This window comes from Mixophyes fleayi, chromosome 7, assembly GCF_038048845.1.
Source record: "Mixophyes fleayi isolate aMixFle1 chromosome 7, aMixFle1.hap1, whole genome shotgun sequence".
Classification (NCBI taxonomy): Eukaryota; Metazoa; Chordata; class Amphibia; order Anura; family Limnodynastidae; genus Mixophyes; species Mixophyes fleayi.
In genome coordinates, this window is record NC_134408.1 from 18,170,184 (window position 1) to 18,197,978 (window position 27,795).

The following is a 27,795-nucleotide window of genomic DNA, read 5'->3' on the forward strand; positions in this document are numbered from 1 at the left end:
GGCGGAGCGTGGCTGAGCCAATCGCAGTGCTTGGTGCTGGAGAGGCCCAGGCGCTCGGGCCGGGAGCGGAGAAGCCGCCGAGCCCTGCGGGACGTGTGGACCCAGCGGGGGGCCTGGCCCTGGACATGCCGGTCCGCACCGAGGCCAATAGCACGGCCTCCGGCTCCTCGTCCCTCATTCCGCCGCCTCCCATCAACACCCAGCAGCCCGGGGTGGCCACCACCCTCCTGTACAGCGGCTCCAAGTTCCGGGGGCACCAGAAGAGCAAAGGCAACTCGTACGATGTGGAGGTGGTGCTGCAGGTGGGACCTCCCGGGGGGCGATGTGGTTGTGCTGTACACCTGGTGCTGGGGCCGTAACACCGGGGATCCATGCTGGTTACCTGGGGGGAGGGGGCTGCTGGGGGCTATGGAGATGGGTGACCATGTACAGGGCGAGGGATTATAATGTGCAGGGCATAGGGAGATGGGTTAGGATGTGCAGGGCATGGGGCGATGGGTTAGGATGTGCAGGGCATGGGGCGATGGGTTAGGATGTGCAGGGCATGGGGCGATGGGTTAGGATGTGCAGGGCATGGGGAGATGGGTTAGGATGTGCAGGGCATGGGGAGATGGGTTAGGATGTGCAGGGCATGGGGAGATGGGTTAGGATGTGCAGGGCATGGGGAGATGGGTTAGGATGTGCAGGGCATGGGGAGATGGGTTAGGATGTGCAGGGCATGGGGAGATGGGTTAGGATGTGCAGGGCATGGGGAGATGGGTTAGGATGTGCAGGGCATGGGGCGATGGGTTAGGATGTCCAGGGCATGGGGAGATGGGTTAGGATGTGCAGGGCACGGGGAGATGGGTTAGGATGTGCAGGGCACGGGGAGATGGGTTAGGATGTGCAGGGCACGGGGAGATGGGTTAGGATGTGCAGGGCACGGGGAGATGGGTTAGGATGTGCAGGGCACGGGGAGATGGGTTAGGATGTGCAGGGCACGGGGAGATGGGTTAGGATGTCCAGGGCACGGGGAGATGGGTTAGGATGTCCAGGGCACGGGGAGATGGGTTAGGATGTCCAGGGCACGGGGCGAGGGGTTAGGATGTCCAGGGCACGGGGCGAGGGGTTAGGATGTCCAGGGCACGGGGCGATGGGTTAGGATGTCCAGGGCACGGGGCGATGGGTTATGGTTATACTGGTATAATGAGGTACGACAGGTAAAAATTTAGTGCACCGGAGCTGATGGGCTTATTGGGATGAGGGGGTGTAATGGGTGACAATGTACAGTATATAAGATGGTTGTATGATGGGCATACTATGGGCATGCATGTGATGGTTACACTGTACAGGGTATGAGATGATGCTTTTTCTGATGGGCATACTGGGGCAGGGGGTAAGATTGGTCACAATGTACAGGGTGTGAGAGGATGGTTATACTGGGATAATAAGGTCTGACACATCCAAATTTTATGGGCATGAGATGATGGTATATTGGGATGAGGAGGAATAAAGGGTAACAACAATGTATAGGCCATGAGATGGTTTGTATGGTGGACACACTGTGGTGAATGGCTATAGCAGGTTGTATATTAAACAGGGCCTGAAATGATGGGTGGTTTATAGGATACTGGATAAAGGGATACAACAGGTGATATACTGGGCTACAGGGTTATATAAGAGTCTCTTTGTACCGTATGAACCTAACAAAAGTATGGTAATATTGCACCCAGGGATTTTATTTTGCCGTATTACTGACTCCACCTCACCATATTGTGACTGACTGTTTTTTTGCCACCTTAGTTCAGACCTTTTTAGAGTGAATGATGAAATGAAACTTGTGAATTAATGCGATTTCATAGTAGGAGATACATATCTGGGAACCATCTAAACCCGAATCACATATAACAGGAGACATTTAATAGCAATGCCATAAAACTCTGAAATTAGATCAACACTTTTTTTTAACATGTTTTGCTAAAGTCTGATTTATTTTGCTGTTGTTGGAGAACCGAACTGCCCCTATTAATGATAAAGCATTGCATAAATGATACAAGCAATCTGGGAAAAAAACATGTGGGGGGTTTGGATGATACAGGAGTCCTGACTCTCAAACTTAAAGCTGATTGTTCTCTGGTAGGCCCATGGTTGTTAGATCATCAGATAAATAGAAGAACATAAAGTAATTACAATTACTTCTCTTTCTAGTATTTGCACAAACAACATCCTCATATCTTAATAGGGATGTTAATTAAAATATTTTTTTCCTTTGTGCTTTATATCACTGTTCTCTTGTCTCTGTATCTAGGAAACCGTCATAAACTGCAATTTTCAGATTGAGACAGACATTCTTAAGAGTTTTAGCTACTTAGAGGTAACAATGTTACTTACTCTGAGTGTAGATGACTAGAGAGAGATTTCCTCCTATTGTGCTTTTCATATGCAACAGAAAACGTCTTCATCGGTGCAATTCCAAGCATGCAAAATTCAGCCACGATATACATATTGCTACATGTGTAACGTGCATACTGGAAAATGCAGTAGCTGCGTCTTACAGAGGCTTGTTTGCAGACTGTGCCCAGTTTTTTTTTAGAGGAGTAGGGTTTAATAATGCAAAGGGTCTATTTTTCTCATAGTTGCTACACTACCTGTGACCTATTAGACCAGTGATGGCTAACCTGTGACACTCCAGGTGTTGTGAAACTACAAGTCCCAGCATGCTTTGCCAGCTACCAGCTAGTTATCTACTGGCAAAGCATGCTGGGGCTTGTACCACTCCTGCAGCTCCGGCCATCTTTGCTGGGCCAGCCGCACCAAGTACTCTGTGGCTGTTGGCAATTGGGGTTTCATAGCTGCACTGACCCATATCTCACACTCTTTTGTAACTGAACCAGTAGGAGAGGCCTTGCCATCCTGTGAAACTACAAGCCCCAGCATGCTTTGCCAGTAGATAGCTAGCAGGGCATGCTGGGCCTTGTAGTTTCACTTGGAGAGCCACAGGTCGACCAGGCCTGCAGTTGGAGTCTAACATACGACTGGACAGAAAAGTATATGAGGCAGTTTTACAGAGCGATGGATAGGCGGCATTGTGAGATTTCCTCTAGCGTGTGTCTTGGCCCTTCCCACACGTAATGGTGTTTCTGTGTCCTCATGTGAACCCTCTGCTGCCGCTGTCTGAATCATATCCTTACCCTGATCCCTCTCTTCCCCCCCCCCCTGATGGTGGTCTCAGCTGCCTCACGATTACATGAAGTGTTGGACATCAGACTTAATTGTATTGGGAGGTGGGAGTCCCTGACCCCATATATCTTTCTCCTGTGCATTTTGCTCGGCATTGCATATAATTGTCAGTTCACAAGGCTGTTCCAGAGCTGGCTAGTGACTGCATTGCTATATCATTCAGAGAAGTGATCATTTATTGTAATATACTTGGTGCTACACACATGCTGCTTTTAAGGGTATGGTGTATTCATTTTTACCATAGCCAATTATATATTCCTAGGCACCGGGATGTATTGTTAGGGACCTATTGAGATATATATGCTATACTCTTTGGGTATTAGCCAATATCCTTGAATAATACAAAATGAGTTTAGTTGCCAGTTATAGCAATGCGACCAAGCTCACAGTGTGTTTTTTAATTGCCTTTTTCCTTCCACGTTGCCTCCTTTGCGACTAGTAGTTGTGTATGTGATGTTATAGACGAGCATCATCAGGGCTCCGTTGATTGGCTGAGAGTAACATGACATCTGCAGTGAGTCACTGAGTGAGGAGGATACACTGTGCTGCTACTCATGACTCTGATTCCCAAATGATGTGTCACTTGGCTTCCTGCCTCTGGCTGGGATTTACTTGGCATTGTGACGTTTCAGATCCAGCACTTTCGTTTAATTCCGTTTTATCCTTGAGGAGTTTCATTTAAACCAGTAAGGTGCCTGATGTGCATTCTTTACATACAGTGATTCATTTATGAGCTGGTTTAATTTCTGTTGTGTTATTGTGTAGGGATTTGTCCTAAATTGATATACAATGATTAGCCACAACATTAAAACCACCTGCCTAATATTGTGCAGGTGTTCGGATCGCAGCTGCTGATAAGCCTTTAGAGCCGGGCTAGTTGAGGTCTTCACCTATAGCAGCCGCCTTTCCCATAGAACTGTATACGTTCGCTGGTACTCATTTGCCCCCAGGACTTATCTCTGATAGTAGAGGCTTATCAGAATAACCGCGGTGTAGGACAAGGTAACTGGAGGCGGAGGCCGTGTCACCATAGTGACGTCCGGGACGAAAACCGTAAGCGACATCCCGGTCGTCATGACAATGGCTGGGACGCAAGCAAGGGGCAGAATGGAGTCACGGCGGCTCAGCACCACCGTGGCTCGTGACTGTATATTCCCCATGTGCCGCAGCCAGTGGAACCTACACTGATTCGTTGAGGCATAGACACCTCTGAAGATGTCCTGTGGTATCTGGCAACAAGACGTTAGCAGCAGATCATTTAAGTCCTGTATGTTGCGAGGTGAGGCCTCCATGGTTCGGACCTGTTTTTCCATCACATCCAACAGATGCTCGATCTGATTGAGATCTGGGGAATTTGGAGGCCAAGTCAACACCCTGAACTCTGTCATGTTCCTCAAACCATTCCTGAACATTTTTTTGCAGTGTGACAGGACGCATTATTCGGCTGAAAGAGGCACTGTTATCAGGGAATACTGTTGCCATAAAGAGGTGTACTTGGTCTGCAATAATGTTTAGGTAGGTGGTAGGTGTCAAAGTAACATCCACATGAATGCCAGGACACAAGGTTCCCCAGCAGAACATTGCCCAGAGCATCACTCTGCCTCTGCCAACTTGCCTTCTTCCCATAGTGCATCCTGGTGCACCATACACACGCACCCGGCTGTCCATATGATATAAAAGAAAACGTGATTCATCAGACCAGGCCACCTTCTTCCATTGCTCCATGGCCAATTTCTGCCTTTCCCATTGTAGGAGCTTTTGGTGGTGGACAGGGGTCAGCGCCGGGCACTCCGACCGGTCTGTGGCTACGCAGCCCCATATGCAGCAAACTGCGATGCACAGTGTGTTCTGACACCTTTCCATCATAGCCAGCATTAACTTTTCCAGCAATTTGCGCTACAGTAGCTATTCTGTGGGATTGGACCAGCCGGGCTAGGCTTCACCCCCCCCCCCCCCCTCCCCAGGCGCATCAACTTCGAGAACTGACTCTTCACTCGCTGCCTTACATAGCCCCCCCCCCCCCCTTTGACAGGTGCCATTGTAACCAGACAATCAATGCTCTTCACTTCACTTGTCAGTAGTATTACTATTGTGGCTGATTGGTGTATATCACTCATTTTTTATCAGATCTTGAGATAGCTGCATCCACTGTGTTTAGGTGATGGGTACACTTTAAATAGCCCATCCATTCTAATTAGTGTAAAAATGACTCATAACTGTTACTATTGTAATAATTGATCTTCCCATCTATTGTTTTGCATCATTTAACCTGTTCAATCTACCATTTAGCACGTGGACATGGAGAATGCCTATCTGTGTGGATACTTGAAGATAAAAGGCCTTACTGAGGTAAGTGGTGATACTTGGATGAATTATTACATTGTGGGAACCAGGCCATATATTAGAGTTTAAAGTAAGTTCCACAAGGTAAAAAAATCCCATTGGGGTCATGAGGAAGATTCCATCTTATTTTTCTATTGGTGGAACACAAGGTTCCACCAGCAGCTGATGAATTTCCTCTTCGCTAATATATATCCTGTTGCTTGTTACACAGATAGGGAACTTGCACTGTAAGCTTTGTCCCTTGTGTATTAGAATCTCCAATAACCGGAAGACATCAGATAATTTAAGCTATCCGCCAAAAAGAAAACGGAATTAGTGACAAATTATACATAATGACTTTTGCTAAATCACTTGGTCTTAAATGATAGAATATATAAGGCAGTTTTTAAATATTGTAAGAACTAAATAACATAAAAGTGCAAAAAAAAAGTTTTTGTAAAGCAAATACTAAACTGGTGTAGAAAGTGTTTTAAATTAGTTTTTTTTCATAAAAGTATCGGATATCGGAGACTGCCAGGAATATCTGGAGAATTCATCATCACTATTTATTTATATAGCGCTACTAATTCCACAGCGCTGTACAGAGAACTCATTCACATCAGTCCCTGACCCATTGGGGCTTACAGTCTAAATTCCCTGACACAGACTAGGGTCAATTTATCAGCCAATTGACCTGCCAGTATGTTTTTTTGGAGTGTGAGAGGAAACTGGAGCACCAGGAGGAAACCCACGCAAACACAGGGAGAACATACAAACTCCACACAGGTCATCCATGGTCGGGAATTGAACTCATGACCCCAGTGCTGTAAGGCAGAAGTGCTAACCCCTAGGCCTAGGCCTAATATTTATAAATAAATATTAATAATAATAATAATAGGCCATTGTGCTGCATATTCCATTTTCTTACAAATAGAGACTCGATGCTGTAACAAACTAGGAATCACAGTATAGAGTAACTTGTGACTTGCTCCATACCATGGCTAAATGGTAAATTGTTGTGTTTCTAGGAATACCCAACCCTCACCACCTTCTTTGAAGGGGAAATAATTAGTAGAAAACATCCTTTCCTAACGAGGAAGTGGGATGCAGATGAAGATGTGGATCGGAAGCACTGGGTAGGTTTCTGGGTGATGAGACGTGTGTTCTGAGGGCAGCCATCTTGTATCTCTGTGACAGAGTCCCTTCCTCTAGGTAATCAGTCACCTCTGTCTTGTTACACTCTTGTATCTCTCCACAGGGAAAGTTCCAGGCTTTCTATCAGTATGCAAAGACATTTAATTCAGACGACTTCGTCTTTGATGAACTGAAAGTCGGAGACTACGTCTTTATGAGGTGGAAGGTGTGTGTGTCTTTGTTTTCCTATGATTTGGTAAATGGTGCTCAATAAGTGTATATTTTTCTAGAGTCCCCAGGGCGTAGGTATTACCAGTGCCTCTCTCCTGTAATTCTCTGTACCACCTTATATCTCTACTCCCTTGCAATCCTTCCTCCGCCTAACTCCCTTGTCCCGGCTTCCCTCCCCCCCCCCCTCCCCAGTTAGTACCACCCTATTTGTGTCTCCCCCTTTCCTTTAGGATGTAAGCTCTCAGGAGCAGGGCCCTCTTTCCTTGTGTGCTCCTTCTACTATTCCATCACCCCCTGTACCTCTTGGCCTGCTTCCCTAGCCCTGTTTTCTTTAAGCTCCGGCCTACTTCTCGCATCTCACTTTCACTCATTGTCCCAGAAGTAATTTGATTTGCATTACCATGTTACCTGTGTCTATATTTATTTTTTGTTCTTCCTGTATGATGTTGTGTTATGGCTCACTCTTTTCTGTATATGTCATGTACGGCGCTGCGGACCCTTTGTGGCGCCTTATAAATTAAAGAAGACAATAATAAATCCTTCTTGTGCCTTTTACAAGCAGTGGGTAGGGCAGGGGATGTGCCATGCTACTACCTCGGGTGATTGCTGTGAACTGGGGTACTGTGATTAAGTCACTGGCGCACCCTTCTCACAACCAATCGGCGGTATTGTGTGCGACACCAGGGACATCCCCCTTGTACCCGCTGCTTGTATAAAAGGTAAGAAGGGGAGAATAACTTCCAAAATAAGAGAAGGTTATTTCATGTGAAAGAAGGGTAATGGGCGACTTCTGCACTAGGAACTCACTCTTCCACTGCTGGAACAGTTCCCAGTACAGAAAACGGTGTCGTACACCTTGAAGTGCGCTAGGTGGATTGGGCTTACGTGTTTCCTGGTGCAGGATGGTCTCTTATTGATCACCAGGACAGATGTACACAGTCCATGAGCCTGAGTGTGAAGGCTCTGCTGTCGTACTGAGGTTGTTTTTTTGTTTCCTCCACAGGAGCAGTTCTTGGTGCCCGATCACACAATCAAAGACATCAGCGGCGCTTCCTTTGCCGGCTTCTACTACATTTGCTTCCAGAAGTCTGCAGCATCGATAGAGGGATACTACTACCACCGAAGCTCGGAATGGTGAGGGGCCGATGGGTAACGGGGCATTGCCGTACGTGATTAGCGACCATTTAGTCGGAGTTATCACAGATCTATAGTGTTCTATCCCGTTGGGGCACTTGCCTGTTGCAGGGCACCGTACCAGAGTATATGCTGGGCAAATTCTGAAAGACTGAGCAATCAGAAAGGCAAAGAAAACTCGTTAGTTTAGTGGATCTTCCCCTTTAAAAAACAATGTGTACCATTTTGAATGCATTGAGGAGAATATTTATTTGGCACAAGTTTAAAAAGAAAAACAATAGGACTATATAAGTTTTACAAAAAAAAAAATGACCGTAAATAATGTACAATTATATGTAAAAAAAAATTTTTTGGTATATGCAGGTATCAGTCTTTAAATCTGACCCACGTCCCTGAACACAGTGCGCCCATCTATGAATTCCGGTGACAGGACGTAAGACCGTTTTACGGTAAATGAGAGAGCTGACGGCACCAGAACCTGCAGTTCTCTTCTGTCAGAAAGACTATAAGAAGAATGTATGAGTGTTAAAGCAATGAACCAGCGTCCACTCTGTATACAGTTTTATTTCATTCAGCTGGGTTTTTCTTTTTTTTTTTTGTTTTGTTTTTTTTCATGCTTTACATAATGCTCCACCTTTTTATTACCAAACGCAAGCCAAGAACTGGATCCCTTTGCGTAAACTAAGTCCATCCTTTTGTCCTGAGGTCGAAACGGACGCTGTGCTGGAACTTGGAGAATTGCAAACCGAGACCTTCTCTGTGAACAGGGCAGAGGAGAGGATGAGTTTCATGTATGTTGGCTGCTCAGATTGACCCCTAGTTAGGTGTGTTCCGTGGTTTCAGCAGATCTTACACGTTCCCATCATCGGTGTAGGATCTATCCCCCATAGCCCTTAGTCCCATAGTCTAATATCCTTCCCAAGATTTCTAACAAGTTTAGTTTTGGGATCTGCTTCAACAGGGTCCCAATGTCAAAAGGAAACGTTATTCCGGTCTACAATACATTTACCCGTTTTCACATTGAAAATGGCAAAATGTCAGATTTTTTTTATATCTATAAATATATATATTATAAATACACATATATTTAATCAGAAATATAAATCTATGGATGCCTCCTGAGACAAGACAGAGTGGAAGAAGACTAAGTATGGTGTGGAAGCCTATTTATCCAGGGTATATAAACACAGTGCATCCCCCTTCAGCATACTTTAATCTCAGACTAATGATTATCCTGCTTTTAAAAGTGGGGATAGAACCCAGAAACGGAACAGTGCCATCGTGTGGCAGATTGTGGTAGTGTGATGCACAACTTTATTTTTTTTTATTATTTTCTTTCCTCCCACTAGCAAAAGTGGGAATGATCAATTACAAGAAAGACTATTACGCAAGTGACAATAGCAAGGAGCTACGTACGTCGGAATTGGCGTAGTTGCTAAGATTCATGGATTAAAGGGTGGCTGTCTTCTACTGCTCTTAAGACTTCAACCGTATTCTGCAGCTGGAACTCTGAACAAACTCTTTATAAATACATTTATTTTACTTTCAAAGCTGCAAATGCCAAAATTCTGTGTAAGGGGGAATGTGTCACAGAAATGTTCTCACCGTTATGCTGCCGAAGTGGTTATACGTTGCTGGCCTGTCGCTTGGATATTTTAATTTTTACCTGCCTAAAAACAGCTGAGTAGGGAATGTGACTTGCCTTTATATTGTTTCTTCTTGGACTTGTACTCCTTAAGCAGAAGTGACTTTGCACACTATTGTGGGGGAGGGGGGCGGATAGAATAAACCCACATGCCACTTTGTGCTACGGCACCCTGCAATGCATTGTGTTCCTGGGGGGACTGGGCTTAAGCAACCCACCTAAGCTTTTTGTGGAGATCACAGTTTAATTTTTGCATCCATCATGATTCATTTTAGGAAGAATTCCAACCTTTAGATTCCTTCACTACAGTGTTGTATTTTCACTGGGAAAGTGAGAAAGGGTTATACTGGGTCCCCGTGAGTCATTGCCACTAGCTGTTTGGAAGTTTTCGGCCCAGTTGAGCCTAGAACGGTCACCTGTGTCCTCAAAACTAGCAGGTGACCTGAAAAGAAATCCTATTGGATTAGACCTGTTCTTAAATTCTAAATGGCTGTTGACAGCTTTGTGTGACTGGGCACAGACAATGCAGCTGCCAGTGTGATCAGCATTAAGATGAAAGGGTTACTTCACTTTCATTAAAATATCCCCCTCCTCACTCTATTTCCTCTCCTCCTTCACTTCAAGTAATATTTGGTTTGGACCCCTTGGCTTATTTAATTTCTTTGCACGGACCAGCCTGCTTTCTTCAGTTGGTTACATACACTCTAGTAGAATGTATCTAATGCCTCCAAGATGCCCATTGTACACTGTTGGCCACGGGCAACCTTTTGGAGTGTAGCCCCCACCCATGATTTTGGTTTGAAAGCGGTGATACAAAAGCTAAGGCCCAGGTGGTTGAAATCCCAGTCTTTCTCTCCGGTGTCCTCACTCCACGCTAAAGCGCCCGCAATAGAGCCCATCTCTACCGTAGCGAACCCTCTCCGTTCACCAGCCGCTCAGTATCTAGCAGAAGACAGACCTTTTTCTTTTTAAACTTTAATTCAAAAAAAGTTTTGGTTTTAAGTATGTATGAACTCATATCTTTAATGTCCTCTAGGGTCTATGAAATACAGATTTTAATAAAAGTGGGAGTTATCAATTAAACCTACAATCAAGTTGCTTTATATTTGAAAAAAAACCAAAAACAATGTTTGGTAACTATCACAATTATATTGATAAGTTGAACCTGTCATATTGGAAGAGATGATGACCTTCGAGCCTTAGGCGGTCAGGTCATGTAGGGCTCTGTGATTTTCTGGAGACAGACTCGCTCACCCTGCCTTACAATACAGCGCTATAATGATGAACACACAACCCAGATCTGATTGGGTAGGTCGCCTTGTCTAATTTCCTGGGATTGCGTAGATGAAATGAACGCCGCTTGCTTTGGTCCGGTCCTGTAGTTTTGAATCTTTAACATTTTTTTTTTTTTAGTTTGGACACACATTTTAATCATTTTAATGTGTATAATTTTAACCCTATATTGCAAGATTTGTTCTGTGCTGTAGGCTGCTGTGTCCATCAGGCAGGAATATGACAGATTGTCCACCGTTGCTGTAGGACGGTGGTAGGCTAAACATCAGCTTTTGGGACTGCTGGAGCCCCACCAACCAGATGCCTTCTTACACTTTAGAGCCCGGAAATCAATGCATTGAATGGTGTCTTGGAATGCAAGTGGCGGTATACAAAATGCTTAACCTCTCTAGCAAACTGCAAGCTTATAGTTGCCCACGTGCAGACTTGCTGGTTTGGCAGCAGCTTTTAATTAGTGGCGTTAGGAGAAGCTGGAGGCCTTGAGAGTAACAACTTGTGCTGCGGCTCTTCCCGCCACGCAGCTTGTCCTGCGTTGTTGGGCAGCCACCTATAACTGAGATACATTGATTTAGTTTGTTGCCAAGAAGTATGCAATGCAGCACGTTTTCTGCAAGCACATCGTAATACTCAGTATTGCTTCATACTTACACCTGAGAAGTGTTGAAGGTCTTCATGACTTTTTTTGTTGACTTCCTTTATATTTATCGCTGCAATCCAAAATAAAGTCAAGCACTCAGTGTTTGTACTTGCTCGTAACAGGAATTTGCTGTCACTGTTGCTAAAATTAATCGCAGGTAAGAGGCAAAGGTTTGACCACCAACTCCCACCATTTAGCTGCCAAGAGGCCCGTCGCAGGTCATCCCGGCTGCAAAACGTCATTTCATGTCGTGGCATGTACCCACTGCAATGCTGGGGGGGGGTCAGCGGGAGTAATAATGTCGGGTTTGGCAAACAGTCCTAATAAAAAGTCACTTCAAACTGGTTGTGTTTGTTACTTCAACCCGATCAACAGGAGCAAAATGGAAACGATTGCAGTATTTTGTAACGATGATTGATGTTTGATAATTCTACATGTGAATAACGGAAGTGCTTTCTGGCCCTCTGACGCTCTGTATATATTGGATGCGGAATGTTCTCGTGTCAACTAATGTTATTACTACAGAAAGGGATTATTTTAAAGAGAATCTATCAACTACGTACGGTGGAAGCAGCCATTTCATACCCTATATCAAGCGGGTCCTTTATTAGTTTCACAATACTGCAATAAAAAAAACAAGCTTTATGAAATCTTATATCCTTCCCAATGGGTGCTTATCAATAAAATGTTTCAAGTTATATACGTTCTAAATAAAAGATAAGTTTGTTCTGAATGATCTTCATGATGAAGCTCTTGGTCGGAAAGGCTCTAGCCAACTGCGGGACCTCTCATGGATTGGTATTTACTGAGAAGCCAGTGGAAACCATAATTGTACACATGTGGACTCTGCAGACAACTAGAGCAGGCCTGTCCAACCTGCGGCCCTCCAGATGTTTTGTGAAACTACAAGTCCCAGCATGCCCTTCCAGCTATCAACAGGTTGTCTACTGGCAAAGCATGCTGGGGCTTGTAGTTTCACAACACCTAGAGGGCCGCAGGTTGGACAGGCCTGAACTAGAGGAAACATTTTGATTACATGATTTAAGAAAATAGAATTTGATAAAAGGTGTGAATAGTTTTTATAGCCAAGAGGGGAATTCAGCTTGGTGCGAGGTGCCACGATGTGTCTCGGGAACAGTCCGCGCAGTCACATCACGTCAGAGTTTTTTTTAAAATCTCTGTTCATTTCCCCTTGTGAGGAAAATTAGATTAGATTCTGTACAGTATTGACCAGTAATATGCACGATGTCTGGCGCCACCTTGTGGCTAATTGAATTCCCCCCATAATTTGGCAAACAATGTATAAACTAAGAGTAAATGCGTTTTACAACACAATAATTTTATGACCTAAAAACTCTTTGTATAATATATTTTTATATGCTATATTATATGACTACCAACCAGTAAAGGATAGGAGAGGAAGATGACAGTACGTCCTCTTACCCATGGAAAAATCACATACTATGATTAAAATGTGTTAGAAGACATAATTCTATATTTTATAGGGTTGATTACTGTAATATAGCTTACATGAAATGTGTTACAACACTATGAAAACATAACATACAGTTATGCTTTTTTGAGTCAGTCAATATTGATACCTGATGGTTATTCTCACGGGTGCCAGGTGTAGACCGAGTATTATAAAGACGTTTAATCCATCCGCTGCATCTGAACACAACATGTACATGGTAGAGTAGGAATATTTTAAGTAACTGGTCGCTTGCTAAGGAAATAGTAACTTAAACAGCATACAGATTAAGAACCGTTACTGTCAATTACATTTAGCACAGAGCTAGAGAGGTAGTATTGAGCAATTGATCAGTCTTCATATATAGGGCCATTGTGGTGAACAAGGATTCAAGAACCAAATCTTCAAGGATTGCGACTGGTAATCTGAGACAATTTGCTAATACGATTGCCTCTATTGCATGCAGGGAAAGAAGCACCCTAACAGCTAAAGTTAGAGTAACCCATTCTGATTCCCTGTGAATGCAGGAGGAGAATGCAACAGCAACTCTTGGGTGTATGTATAATATTAGTTACATAGTAGTGTTTGATCCTTCATATTGACTGTCGTTTGTGTGTTAGAAGACAGCATACTGTGTGCAGTAAAAATGCCACAAAACACCAAAATCCAACCACTGCATTGAGTTTAGGACTCCCAGATACACTGTTAGTGTCAATTGATGATATTTTCCATACAGGTTTATACATAATACTCAAACCAGGGACATTTGAGATGTGTTTTTATCTATCATTATTTATAAGGCGCCAAAGTTTCCGCAGTGCTGGTAAGCATTTCACAAATACATGTGGTAATTATGTATAAGTAGCACAGATTATTAGTGTGAGAATTGTTGTGGGGACTCATATAGAACAAAAGACGTGACAGGATGTACGAGGGAAATGGACAGTAGACAGACATGAGACACTAAGTAGAGAGGGCCCATAAGAGCTTAAATTCTAGAGGGACAGTAGGACAAACTTGAATAAAATCCAAGATGGCAGGCGAAGAAAGAGGAGGTGATGGACAAGATGACCAGGAGGTGGTAGGATAGGCCAGCGTGAAAAGAGTTTGAGTGAGCGTTTAATGGATTATAGGTACGGGTAGAGTCGGGTGAGGTGAGGTAGGAAGTTCCAAAAGTGGGGAACCGGATAATAGGTCAATATATGAACAGACTCAAGGCTCCTACACACATTTCAAAAGAACACCAGTTATACACAATACACAAAAGCTTCACTTTTCAAATACTGATGAATACTTCTCAAAGCTTCCCTGCAGCGCTTAGCGGGGTCAAATGCATCCTGACAAGTTGCTAAACGTCTAGCAAGCGCTAAACAAGCATTCCCATAGACCTCCATTATATTATAAATGGGCGTATAACACTTCTCCCTATTGCAGGTAATATCAGAACAGACGCAAAGCAAAGCTGACATTTGACAGAAAGCGTGTGTACAGGTTTGTATATCTTACATTATTTGTAGCATTATTTATAGCTTTGAAATAATGTCCATGTGGATATGAAGAGACATAATTAAATGCTTGGGGGTAAATGTAGCAAGCTGAAATTTAGAATTTCCAGCAGTTTTCTCAGGCGCGTTTAAAATCGCCGATTTATTAATTGCCGGAGATGTGTTTCTTTCAAAATCGTCGTTTTCAAGTTGCTACAAATCGCGGCCCTGATTTTTTTGCCACTTTATCTATACAAATCGCCCGAGTTTGCATTCAAAACCACACTGCTTTTTATAGGCGAGATTGCCAAACACATCACTGTTATGCTGCAGGGCAATGGTTAGGAGGCACAATGGAAATTTAAATAAACCAATTTTTTTTTATTTTTAATTTTTTTTTTTTTTTTTAAACCAAGGGCTAGATTTACTAAGCTGCGGGTTTGAAAAAGTGGGGATGTTGCCTATAGCAACCAATCAGATTCTAGCTGTCATTTTGTAGAAGGTACTAAATAAATGAAAGCTAGAATCTGATTGGTTGCTATAGGCAACATCCCCACTTTTTCAAACCTGCAGCTTAGTAAATCTAGCCCCTAGTGTTTATTGACGGTCATAAAGAATTAACAATGCACTACGGATACATGTTATATCAAACAAAATATAATCAATACTTAGAATAATGGAGCAGAGCTCTCCGTGTGTCGGAGAGAAAATAGATCAGATTCTATGAAATAAAGACTGGTATATTTTTATATTTAAAAGAGAAGGAAAGAAAAGAAGGAGAAAGAAATAGAGGAAGATAAATGAGAAAAAGACAGATGAAGGAGGAAAGGGGGAGGTGTGAGAGAGATCACCCTTGAATCAGAAGCAGTGAGTTAGGAGGGCGAGTGGTTGCAAATGGGTAGGGGGTATGATTAAGTAAAGGGGCAGCGGTATTGGAAGTAAGACATCCAGGGGTCTCAGACCTTGTTAAAAGATTTGGCCGTGTTTCGTATAATGCTAGTCATGTATTCCATCCTATACGTTTGCCAAATCCTATTAGTTACAGCGGAAAATGAAGGGGGGGGCAACCTGCTTCCAACCAATGGCAATTTGACATGTGGCCGCTGAAATAATGTGACGAGCAAGTTTATTTTGGTGCCTTGTGGCCATGGGAAACCCGAGGGGTAGAAGGAAAAATTTAGAGTCAAGGGGTAAGGGAGTTTGGATCAACATTTCTATCAAAGCTTTAATTTCACGCCAGAAGGAAATCAATTTCGGACAGTCCAACCATATGTGTAAGAAAGAGCCCGCGCCAGAGCATAGACGCCAACATCTATCGGAAGCATCGGGCAGTATCTTTTGCAGTCGAGTAGGAACATAGTACCACTAGAAGAGGAGTTTGTAAACATTTTCCTTTATCCGGATACAAATTGAGCTGGAGGCAGCATTGTCCCGAATTTCCAACCACTCCTCCGTATCAAGAGGAGAGCACAGGTCATGTTCCCATGCCAACTCACGAGGGTCTCGAGGAGGATTAGAGGGAGCGATTAATTCAGAGGACATATAAGACCTGACATTGATGCCTGGCGCAGGCACAATGTTTCGATTGTTGTGAGAGGTCGAGAGATGCAATTTGGTGATGGTGTGAAAATTGCGAATTTGCAGGAATTGATAAAATATCCGAGTGGGGAGATCAATTGTAGCTCGAATGTCCGCGAATTGGGGAAATTATATACTGTGAGTAATGTCATTTAGGAAACGTATTCCTCGGGAGTGCCACGGAAGGAACACGGAATTGTGTAGGCCTGGAGGGAAGTCAGGGTTATTAAAAAGGGGGATTATTGGTGATGGAAGCGGAGAGAGACCATACAGCCTGATGGATGAGTCCCATATAGCGAGAGAGAGGGAGATTATCCCATATACCATAAGGAATCAATACTTGTTGCTCAGACCCTTTCACCTTCCATTCACCTGTATCACTAAAAATCCCAGCGATACATAATGTAGTGCTGCTGCTACTTACTATGCAGGGGCTGCTCTGGGACCCCAGGTAAAGACACCCCTCCTCTACAAAGCTTTTTTCCTATTCGAATAGAGAACATGCTATGAATATAGCGCTTTCATTCGGGAGGGGTACAGCAAGGCCATAGAGGCGATGAAAAGGCCTAGAGGACGTCACTCTGCAGCGAAAAGTTACTTAATAAATTACATAATGCTGCTGCTATGGGGACAGCGGTAAGTGCCAGTAATTAGGTTAATACCAGAGAAATCACTGATTTGTCCAGTGTTAATTTTGTTAAAGTGGTGAAAAGTGTCTTTTTTTGGTTTCACCCCTTGTTAAATACAGCACTAAGTACCTTTATGTTGTTACTTGTCTGTTTAATGCTTGTTTACTTATATTTATCATGTATATTTTTTGTTTGGGATGAAATTCTCATGTGTCCAAATTGCCAAAGTTATAAAAGAGTTCCTGGGACAGATCGCTGCTGAGCTGGTAGAACTGAGACACTTTTGTCAACGTTTTAATTTAATTTAATTTCTAGAATAAGTGTATTTATCCTAATTAATTTAATTATAAAATATTTTTTTTCCATTATAAATTATCCACTTCAGCTAACATTCATGTGTCACACATAATACTGTATCTGTGGACCTGGGAGCCCTACAAACCCCATCATGTCCTATGTGATTTATAGTATACTTTATTACATTTTAAATGATCACTATATATATGTCTCTAAAGCAACGAGAACTACAAGTCTCAGCACGCCGGCCAGCCCAAGGGAGCTGCTGGATAGAAGTTGATGGTACATGCCATAGACTTGTCCTGGAGGAGTGTGGGCATATTGCCCTTACCAAAGATGGCCGCCGGGCGAGGTGTGATGACGTCACAGGCGCGGCCCCGCCCTTCTCCCGGCTGCTGTGCGCAGTCCTCCCTCTTGTGTGTGTGCTGCATGCAGTCAGGAGGCCGCAGACATGGGGATTCTGGAGAAGATCGCGGAGATAGAGAGGGAGATCGCCAGGACCCAGAAGAATAAGGGTGAGGAGGGGGCAGCCCTGCACTGATACCTCCAGGGTCTCCTCTTCTCTGCAGGCTCAGGACACCTCCAGACATGTCCACTGCACTGTGGTCCCATTATGTGTCACTGCTGCCCAGTCACAGAACCTTCACATACATGATGCACAGAATCAGGACACCTGGTGGGAAGTTGTACTGTGCAAGACAGTTTCAGGCACATGTTTTTAAAGTTTGGGAGTGCATGAAGCATGGGGGGGCTCTGCGCTTTGTGGGGCGAGGGCAGATCTGCGCTTTGTGGGGCGAGGGCAGATCTGCGCTTTATGGGGCGAGGGGAGCTCTGCGCTTTGCGTGGCGAGGGGAGCTCTGCGCTTTGCGTGGCGAGGGGAGCTCTGCGCTTTGCGTGGCGAGGGCAGATCTGCGCTTTATGGGGCGAGGGGAGCTCTGCGCTTTGCGTGGCGAGGGGAGCTCTGCGCTTTGCGTGGCGAGGGGAGCTCTGCGCTTTGTGGGGCGAGGGCAGATCTGCGCTTTATGGGGCGAGGGGAGCTCTGCGCTTTGCGTGGCGAGGGGAGCTCTGCGCTTTGCGTGGCGAGGGGAGCTCTGCGCTTTGCGTGGCGAGGGGAGCTCTGCGCTTTGTGGGGCGAGGGGAGCTCTGCGCTTTGTGGGGCGAGGGCAGATCTGCACTTTATGGGGCGAGGGGAGCTCTGCGCTTTGCGTGGCGAGGGGAGCTCTGCGCTTTGCGTGGCAAGGGGAGCTCTGCGCTTTGCGTGGCGAGGGGAGCTCTGCGCTTTATGGTGCGAGGGGAGCTCTGCGCTTTGTGGGGCGAGGGGAGCTCTGCGCTTTGTGGGGCGAGGGGAGCTCTGCGCTGCGCGTGGCGCAGAGCTCTTATCTATATGAAACAAAGTTCATACAACTCTTTGTACTTGTATTATAACAGCATTCATGCTCTTATGTCATCTCTTCCAGCTACTGAATACCATCTGGGACTCCTGAAGGCAAAGCTTGCAAAGTACAGAGCCCAGCTTCTAGAGCCATCCAAATCTGCTGCAGCCAAAGGCGAGGGTTTCGATGTTATGAAATCTGGAGATGCCCGGGTAGCACTGATTGGTTTCCCCTCCGTGGGTAAGGTTAGTAAACACCCCTTCTAATCCTAGCACTAAGTGAGTCGCCCACTGACCATTCTTCTTGGCCGTCCAGGTGTCCTCTACCCAGTTTAAGGAACCAATGACTATGGAGGGGAGACTCTGAAAGGCAGATATTTAAATATGTGTCTAGTGTGTTGTCACACAATGTTATACCCTGATGATGTCACTAGTTTTTAGTGACTTTATAAGCTATGTCCCTATGAATATTGGAAAATCACACAAAAAATGGCGGCCTTCATTGTGTGTTGAAATGAAGGACGCTTTTATAGTGCCTAAATACTGGTGTTGAGTTATGAATTCACACTGCATATGGCCTTGGAAATTGTGCTTAGATTGCAACAGCGCCACCTATATTGTCATAACTGTGAACCACTTTGATGATGACTAAAGTTAGATACCATTTGCATTCTAGTCATTAGGAACAAATTATAAATTGTCTGTTTTCCCTGATGTCCTACCTCTGTTGGGTCCAGTCTGCAGGGGACTAAATACGACAACACTCATAACGTCAGTCTGGTAGATTGTTCTGTAACCTTGTAGAATTGTAGGGTACGTTTCTGGCGTCTCCATGACCACACTACCAGTAGATTGTTCCCACCTACCCAGCAGGGACAGGTAACGATTATTTTAGCCAAAATACTGGCTGGGATTATAAATGGGTATATAATCTTTGTTTTTGTTTCTTACACCCTGTTGAAGGCAGAGCTACAGGACCTATTTGATATCATTATCGAGGTCAACGTTTTTTATTGATAAACTTCTGTCTTCCAGTCCACATTCCTGAGTTTGATGACGTCCACAGCCAGTGAAGCTGCATCCTATGAGTTCACGACGCTGACATGTATTCCGGGAGTGATAGAGGTAGGACCAAGCATCAATGTGCACACGGGCGTTGAGGGGTGGGGGGGTCCTGCGTCAACTGAGTGAGGTCCTGGCTATGAATAGGGTCAACTTCAACTTGAATATTTTTATATGTAGATGTTTTTCTGTGTTTTTAGTACAAAGGAGCGAACATCCAGCTTCTGGATCTTCCAGGAATTATTGAAGGGGCAGCGCAGGGTAAGTGTCAGCTCTTGAGCCCGTTAATAATTTTTTACATCTTGCGCTGTGTATCTGTATTGTGGTCTTATGGGAGCGTGGATACAGTGATCGTCTGCAAAGCACAGATGTTTGTTTTGTTCTCTAAACCACGGTCACCCGTCATGTGCCCAATACGATCTAATGCTCTCCATTGCAGGAAAGGGCAGAGGTCGCCAGGTGATTGCCGTGGCTCGGACATCGGACATTGTCATCATGATGCTGGATGCCACAAAGGGTGAAGTTCAGAGGTCAGTACGGTGGGCACTAGGTCCATTGCCCCTAGATTCGGTGCCCACTGAGCAAACCAGTTGGGTAATATCGGTGCTTACAGCACAATCGTCTGAATCCTCGTCAACTAAATGTTGAATAAATATGGAAATTGTTTTGGTGACGACAGAATAAAATAATCTTGGTTGTGATAGGGTGCAAGGAATACTTATTCCTATTGCCACCATTTATTAGTATGAGTAATATTGTAATGTTCATGTCTATGTTAAATTTAAGTATCAGCCATTGCCTCCAGGGGAACAGTGCCCCCCAGTGGCCATACAAGACTACTTGGCTTTAGTGCAAGTATAAATATGATTCCCAGCTCACAGCCTATTCCTATCAAAACAGGTAACAGATCTAGTAGCATGGTCTTTAAAGGGCGTAATGTAATATACGCTTGTTAACGATAAATGTTTATGTCTCTGTGTCAGATCCTTGCTAGAGAAGGAGTTGGAATCCGTGGGCATTCGACTGAACAAAGATAAGCCCAATATATATTTTAAGGTTGGTAACTAGCCATAAGCGCACATAACATGCTTCCCTGCAGTTATGTTGGCACAGTTCTGATAACATCGTGTTTTTTGCCCGTAGCCCAAGAAAGGAGGCGGAATCTCGTTCAATTCTACTGTACCCCTGACTCAGTGCTCAGAGAAACTGGTGCAACTAATTCTACACGAATACAGTATCCTTTATGGTGTTCATTTCAAAACCGGCTAATAGAATATTGATGTAACCCTAGTTCTTTCAGTGTAATAATATCCAGTTTTGGTCCTGCTGCCTCTACGGGCTTAGAGAGGTTCCAGCTGATTAATAACCAATAGCCAACAGAACATTGATGTTACTTTCTCTAGGAGAGAAATTGTCTGTATGAGGAAGTCTTTAAAAGGTTACTCCATTAAAAAAATAATTTTATCCTATTCTAATTCCTATGTTGCGTACTACAGCTAACCTGAATAACTCCTGATACTTCAATTGGGATTTTTGCCGAAAATTGGCTGTTGAAAACTCCAAAATAAACTTGCAGGTTGTGAATAACTGACCGTCATTAGCAATATCTGTCCCCGTGAAAACGAAGTGTGGACTACAGTGACTGTTTCCATGGTTATGGGTATTGCTTCGATGGTCAGTTGTTTATAAATAGCTGACAGATTATATGTAAATCCACAATATGTTTAAACATACTGTATATACCTAGAATAGGAACGCTAGGTGATGGGAAGAGGAATTACTATTACATTTGCCAGATAAATTGGCTGAGTCTGTAACCACCTATACAAGAAATAGAAAATATAGGTAAAATTGTCTAAATGACAATAAAATAGATAAGATGTGCACACCTAAATTGTGTTGCAACTAGCGTTTCTGTACAACGTATCTCACTCATAATGGCCACAAGAAGATGGATAACGTCAACTCTGTAAAGTGTGTTGTGGACTCCAGCAATATGGAACCGTTTCTACCTCCGCTGAGGTTTGGTCCTTAATATGTCTCCTTCCAGAAATGTTCAACGCAGAGGTGCTGTTCCGGGAGGATTGCAGTCCTGATGACTTCATTGATGTTATTGTAGGAAACCGAGTGTATATGCCTTGTCTCTATGTGAGTCCCCCATCTCCTCCCACTTTCTTACTGTTACTGTCTATGGTGAACATTTTTCATGTGGTGCTCACAAGTCAGATCCATTTACCCCAGTGTGACCTTTCATGACCTTTGTTCTTTAATGCATTTGCAAATATGCACACACAGAAACCTATATATGGTGTGTTATCCCTGTCCAATGGAGTTCTCTGAGCAATCATTAATATTTCATCACTACTCTTACAGTAAAGAATCCTTTCTGTGCAGAGTGTTAAACAGTCTTTCTTCCAGACACAGTGGATGCCACTTAAACCGTCCTGTGTATGAAACGCTTATTATACAAATCTTTGTATTGGACTCTATGTTTACACACAGTCATTAGGTCACCTTAGGGTGCCGTCTTTCTAATATAAGGAAGTCCAATTTGTATAATATTTCTTTATACTATCGCTCCTTTATTACCTAAATGTATCATGTTCTCCGCCTTTGGACCCTATCAAATTCTCCTACGTATTACTTGTAGAGAGGTACCTAAAACTGTACCCCTGTATTCCTAACGTGGTCTGACTACTACACGATGTTAGGAGAGCATGGTTTTGGCAACCCCTATATATTTGTAATGGTCGGCATTAATATTTTAAATGTAATTTGTCCCGCGTGTTCAATTATTTAGCGGTTTCATCTGTCTCTGAATGAGTCCTGATCATTCTTTAATAAATCTGTTACTCCCAAGTTGAATTAAATTCGGTCAATGTTTTTTAAAATGTTGTGGGGTTGGCAACGTTCCATGTTGACTTTCCTCAAATATCATCACAGCTTTTTATAATTGGAAGATCGGTTAGATGTTGCTCACTGCATGCTGCTATATTTCTTTAAATGTCTAGCACACAGCAAGCCCCATCAAAGTTGAAATATATTTAATTTTACACAACACGTGATGGGATGTGATGATTTCCCTTTGAGTAACGCCCTGCGTTGTCTCTACAGGTGTACAACAAGATAGATCAGATCTCCATGGAGGAAGTGGACAGACTGGCTAAGCAGCCGCACAGTGTGGTCATCAGGTGAGGACGGGGATCTCTGTGCAGTTGGTGCTCTAGTGTCCAGGCCTGGTACTGGCCAAGCAGGCATGTAAAAGTATGGCTCCCATAGTTCTCTGCTAGCTGAAATTTCTGTTTGACAAAGCGATTAATAAAATTTATATAGAAAAATAATATAAGTTCTCCTGTGATGTGTTCTTATCTTATTTTGAAGGCCATGTCCTACTTATCGTATACCAGCGAAAGAGGAAAAGTGGAGGCGTTGCCCATTGCAACCAATCAGATTGTAGTTATCATGTTCTAGAACGTACTGAATACGGATAGCTAGAATAATCTGATTGGTTGCTATGAGCAACGCCTCCACTTTTCCTTTATAGAAGGGTTAGTAAATCTACCCCCCCATTGTGAGAACATTCATTAAAAGTTGCAGGTGGGGTCTATCTGTTGTAACTAATACAGCACAAGACACGGCAATCCCTCCTAGCGCATTAAGTAATTATATCCAACCCATGAAAGGATAATATAATGTTCTATTAACACAATGGGACAATATACCAATATGTACATGTGTGGTTTCAGTAGATCTAATAATATATGTAAAATGCAATATTTCTATTACCGTTGGCTCTAAACTACAGCCAAGGTGAAATATAATCTGCATTTACAGTTAGAAATATGTTACGCCATTATAGCTACTTAGTGTGTGTGAAACAACAAGAGGCAGCCTGGGGCTTTGTCGTTGAACTACAAGTCCCTGAATTCCCCACCAACCTCTGGCAACACCATGTTGACTGTCTCCAGCTTAGAGCATCTTGTTTGGCTGTTTTGATGCAGACAGGTCCTATTTGAGAGGGCCTTTTAATTTTAGAGGTTTTAGATCACACCCCTTTCTTTCGTTTCTTTCAGCTGTGGGATGAAGCTAAACCTGGACTATTTGCTGGAAATGTTATGGGAATATCTGGCACTTACCTGTATCTTCACGAAAAAACGAGGACGTAAGAGACTCTCCACCGGCTGACACTGAGGGGCAATACTCCCTCGGGGATATTAACTAGCCGAAAGGTGCAAATCTGCCCTGAAACCACAGCGACCAATCGGAATCTGGCTTTTATCTGTCTAGTTCAAGTCAGACAATGAAAGCAAACATCCGATTGGTTGCTATGGTTTTAGTACAGGCTGACACACATTGAGCATCCGTCTCTGATAATCATCTTTCCTGTAACTACTCCATAAGAAGCATCAAGAGCTATATCCTATAGAGTTAGCAATTAAGAGATGGTATTCAATAGGTTCCCCAAATTATAATAATTGCCCCAAATCACAAACCCCAATAGTACATTTTACTATATGATATTTAATATCCATATTCTGGAAAGATTTGAGGATAGATATGATATTAACAAAAGGGAAAGTTAATTTTCAACACTGATGGTAAATTTAATAACGGTCCATTTTTAGATTTCCCTTCTCAATTCTGCTGTACTTCTTGACAACGTTTGTTAGTGATTGACCGTGTCCTCTTTTGTGGCCGCTCTCAGAACTTTACGTTCACCTTCTTAAGGGCCGTTCCTTCTTTCTTTCCTTCTGCGTTTAATGATTCTCTTCCGGTTCTTCCACAGAGAGACCTGATTTTTCAGATGCCATTATCCTTCGGAGAGGAGCGTCCGTGGAACACGTGGTAAGACTATAGATGCGTCTACGTGGGAGCCACGTTTGGGGATAACAGGAGCGTACAAACTAGTTCGTGGTGTTGGTGTAGCATGGTCACCCCCCCTGACCTACGTTATAAATTGATATGTTTGTTTATTCCTTTCACATCAGCCTGACAATAACCCTGTTTAAGGGACCCTACAGGAAGCCTAATAGGGCGGCTGATAGAGGCTAGTAGGTGTAGTAACATTGTCCTTTAGGGAGCAAGGGATTAAACGTGGAATCTCTTAGAGCACAGTTTTATAATTGGCTGTGGGTTGAGAAAGCATGCTGGGATTTGTAGTTCCACAGCTTGTCTAAGTTCCCTTTCAGTCACTAGTTATTCCTTGTATATAGGCATTATATGGATACAATAGGAAGTCTTCTGAGATGTTCATTAAAGTGAAACTGCAAAAAGTAAAAGAAAAAAGATTTTGTTACAGAACAAGCTATAATTATTATTTATTCATAAGGCACCACAGGTTCCATATTGACGGTCATTCACACGAATACAGATAGGACGTAACAAATACACTAAGCAGAATCACAAATGCGTGAGCCGGTTACATATAGGTAACACATGTGAGTGTGTACGTAAAACTGGGGCTTCAAACAGAATGTAGGAAAAGACCTGACAGGACGTCCGAGGGAGACGGACAGTAGACAGACGTGAGACAATGGGTAGAGAGGACCCTGAACATAAGAACTTGCATTCTAGTAAGTTGCCTTCCCAGTAATGGCAGAACAGATGTGGCTCAATGCGCACTGCCATATTTAGGTGTAAGCCTTTCCTAAGTCACAGTCCAATAATTAAACTGGTATATTAAGTACGGATAAATCTAGCAAAATAAAATTAGGTACATCTATCTGGCTTTGAAAAACATAAAAAAAAGTAAATCCTAGACAGATATTTAATACAGAATTTCCTTAGTCCTGGACTTTTACATCCTAGTACCACCCACTCTGGAAAGAGTTACTATGGCACCCCCCACTCAGCAAACGATGGTAGTTGTATATCTTGTGCATTAATCTTCTTCTCATGTTTTGAATTGATGTCTCTTACATGGAGTGTAAAATAAGCATAGGCAAACAGAGGGGGTTTTTCTAATGCCTGGAAACCCCCCTCCAAGCCTGGGGCACTGTATAATTGAGGTGGCTGGACCCTGCTCCCACTTCACACAGCTCTGCTTGAAAAGAGAGAGCTGAGTGCACCTAACAGTAGTACACGCAGCATTGCCCATGTATATTATAGGGATAGGAAGTGTTGGAGAACAGCCAAGCACTGTCTAATATTATAGCCCTGCCCCCATGCATGCTGGTCACGCCCACTGGTGGTGTGGAAACCCCCCTCTACAAATCCCGCCTTTGCCCCTGATAAGGGTATATATGTATTATGTTGACATGACACCATGGTTGCTAACCTGTTATTGAGACCCAAATTATTTTGTTTTCTAACAGTGTCATCGGATTCACAGAACCCTCGCCAGCCAGTTTAAATATGCCCTGGTTTGGGTAAGTAGTTGATGTCTCGTCACCTGCACATAACGGAGGCAGCCATTTTGTGGGCTGAACCAATATTTCATGAAGTATTCACTGGCTAACCAGCACCTCTTAAATATAAGTTGTGCCTTATGATTATTAGTCAGGCCACGCCTCAGTGATGTCACTGATTTCCAGCAGTTTGATAGGCTGCACGCTGGTACATGCCACAAAATGGCTGCTGCCTTCATCTTATGTAGGTGTCAGATTCAATTTAACATCCCAAAATGAGATTATTTCTGCTTATTCCTTTTCACCTCTGTTTATTTACAGGGAACGAGCACTAAATATAGCCCCCAGCGAGTAGGACTCACCCACAACATGGAGCACGAGGACGTCATCCAGATAGTCAAGAAATAAAATGGACGTCCCACACCCGGAACAGGCATTTACTGCTGCCTAACACCTTATGTCCAAAACGCATAAAGACCTGACCACTAACATGGTTTCTCCTTTACGTTGAAGTCCTGCACAACAGAGCGAATCAGTTACCACAAAATGTCCGACTGTTCATCCTCACAAAATATACTGCAAAACACACCGGTTTACCTTTCTGCTTACCTCCGAGACAACGCCATTCACGGAACAGCGCCAACGCCGGTAACGTGACTGACTGAGCGGCGTGTTCGCTGGTTGACCTCAAATAAACAAAAACATCTGTACTTTATTCATACTGGCAAATGTGTGGGTTATGAATTTTGTATTGTTCTCTGAAAGCGGCGCTCACACCAAAATAGAATTTTTAAATATTTTGTGCAAAGGAATTTTTTTGAATTTGGCAATTGCACAGTGTGTTGGTTTTCTCCTGCAGCATTTGGGGCTTAGTTTCCACCTCATAAATGGTAGGGCACTTTAAGAAATGACTCCGCCCACTGCGTCTGCGCTAAAGCTAATATATCAGTTGCCATGTATAAATCGGGCTAATAATTACGTTTGGAAATATATATATATATATATGTTAACCCGTGCATGATACTCATGCATTCTAGTCAAATCAAGCTACTTAAGGTGTTAAAAAGGTTCTTGTTATGCATTTGGGCCATAGCCCAGGCCTCAACCACCAACCACTCCCCACTGTCACCCCCGGCAACCACCAACCACTCCCCACTGTCACCCCCGGCAACCACCAACCACTCCCAACTGTCACCCCCGGCAACCACCAACCACTCCCAACTGTCACTTCTCCTTCAAGAAATATATATATATTTTTTTAAAATCTTTATAAACACTTTTAACAATTAACAAATTAAATGAACAAATTAAAAACATCTTAGTATACCAAATTTCAGCCCTTTCTGAATTTTTTTTTCCCACACACACTAAGAATTTAGTAGGTCAGTGTATAACTCCGCCCAGCAGGTGGCGCTGCAGCTTGGTTTTATTTTTTCCACACACAGACAGACTAACACGCCACTATATTATAGATATATATATTTGTCTCCTGCGTTCCTGGTGTGATAATTACTGACCCAGCCAAATAGGTTCTCATCCGTGTATGATTAAAAAAAGACCTGTTGGTGAGCCCTGTGGTCTGAGATGGGCACCTCTGGTGTAGATGATGGGTCTACTTTATGGCCAGATACTTAACTCAACAATGTTGGTGCCACCAGGTGTCAAACATGAGCGTGTACGATATGCCATGGTTAACAAGCGTTATATGTTCGTTTTGGGGATGTCGATGGAGGATGCACCATTGACATCAATGGGTTACACTGGTGTTGAATGCAAAAAAACGGAGCAGGCAGCGCTTGGAGAAAAAAACACTTACGGACGCAAGTGCAAACACAAATGGGTATGGTCACACTGGAGACTATAGGTTCCATCGTCACGCCTGTTTGCATGCGTGACAATTTTAGGGTTAGAAAACGCTATTAGGCATGTATTTTGACGCC

At 43.6% G+C, this 27,795-nt stretch overlaps 2 protein-coding genes across 2 annotated transcripts; both read left to right on the forward strand.

Annotated features, from left to right (window-relative positions):
- Window positions 1-9: 9 nt before the first annotated feature.
- GID4 (GID complex subunit 4 homolog) lies at window positions 10-11,945 on the forward strand. The gene is made up of 6 exons (XM_075179220.1): window positions 10-302; window positions 5,509-5,568; window positions 6,570-6,677; window positions 6,800-6,901; window positions 7,910-8,040; window positions 8,404-11,945. Exons 1-6 carry the CDS (start codon window positions 126-128, stop codon window positions 8,465-8,467), a joined length of 642 nt encoding a protein of 213 aa, XP_075035321.1. The 5' UTR covers window positions 10-125; the 3' UTR covers window positions 8,468-11,945.
- A 5,497-nt stretch (window positions 11,946-17,442) lies between these two features.
- DRG2 (developmentally regulated GTP binding protein 2) lies at window positions 17,443-26,584 on the forward strand. Its single transcript, XM_075179216.1, has 13 exons — window positions 17,443-17,589; window positions 18,532-18,692; window positions 19,482-19,571; window positions 19,709-19,769; window positions 19,948-20,038; window positions 20,492-20,564; window positions 20,652-20,742; window positions 21,559-21,656; window positions 22,623-22,699; window positions 23,582-23,670; window positions 24,295-24,353; window positions 25,823-25,876; window positions 26,177-26,584. The coding sequence occupies exons 1-13, from the start codon at window positions 17,526-17,528 to the stop codon at window positions 26,261-26,263; spliced, it is 1,095 nt and encodes a 364-aa protein (XP_075035317.1). The 5' UTR covers window positions 17,443-17,525; the 3' UTR covers window positions 26,264-26,584.
- Window positions 26,585-27,795: the final 1,211 nt, after the last annotated feature.

Coding starts and splice junctions, on each gene's coding strand:
- GID4 (XM_075179220.1), top strand. CDS start 126: ATGCCGGTCCGCACCGAGGCCAATAGCACGGCCTCCGGCTCCTCGTCC. Junction 6,678..6,799: donor ATGTGGATCGGAAGCACTGG/GTAGGTTTCTGG, acceptor ATCTCTCCACAG/GGAAAGTTCCAGGCTTTCTA. Junction 6,902..7,909: donor ACGTCTTTATGAGGTGGAAG/GTGTGTGTGTCT, acceptor TTTCCTCCACAG/GAGCAGTTCTTGGTGCCCGA.
- DRG2 (XM_075179216.1), top strand. CDS start 17,526: ATGGGGATTCTGGAGAAGATCGCGGAGATAGAGAGGGAGATCGCCAGG. Junction 20,039..20,491: donor ACAAAGGGTGAAGTTCAGAG/GTCAGTACGGTG, acceptor TCTCTGTGTCAG/ATCCTTGCTAGAGAAGGAGT. Junction 20,565..20,651: donor AGCCCAATATATATTTTAAG/GTTGGTAACTAG, acceptor TTTTGCCCGTAG/CCCAAGAAAGGAGGCGGAAT.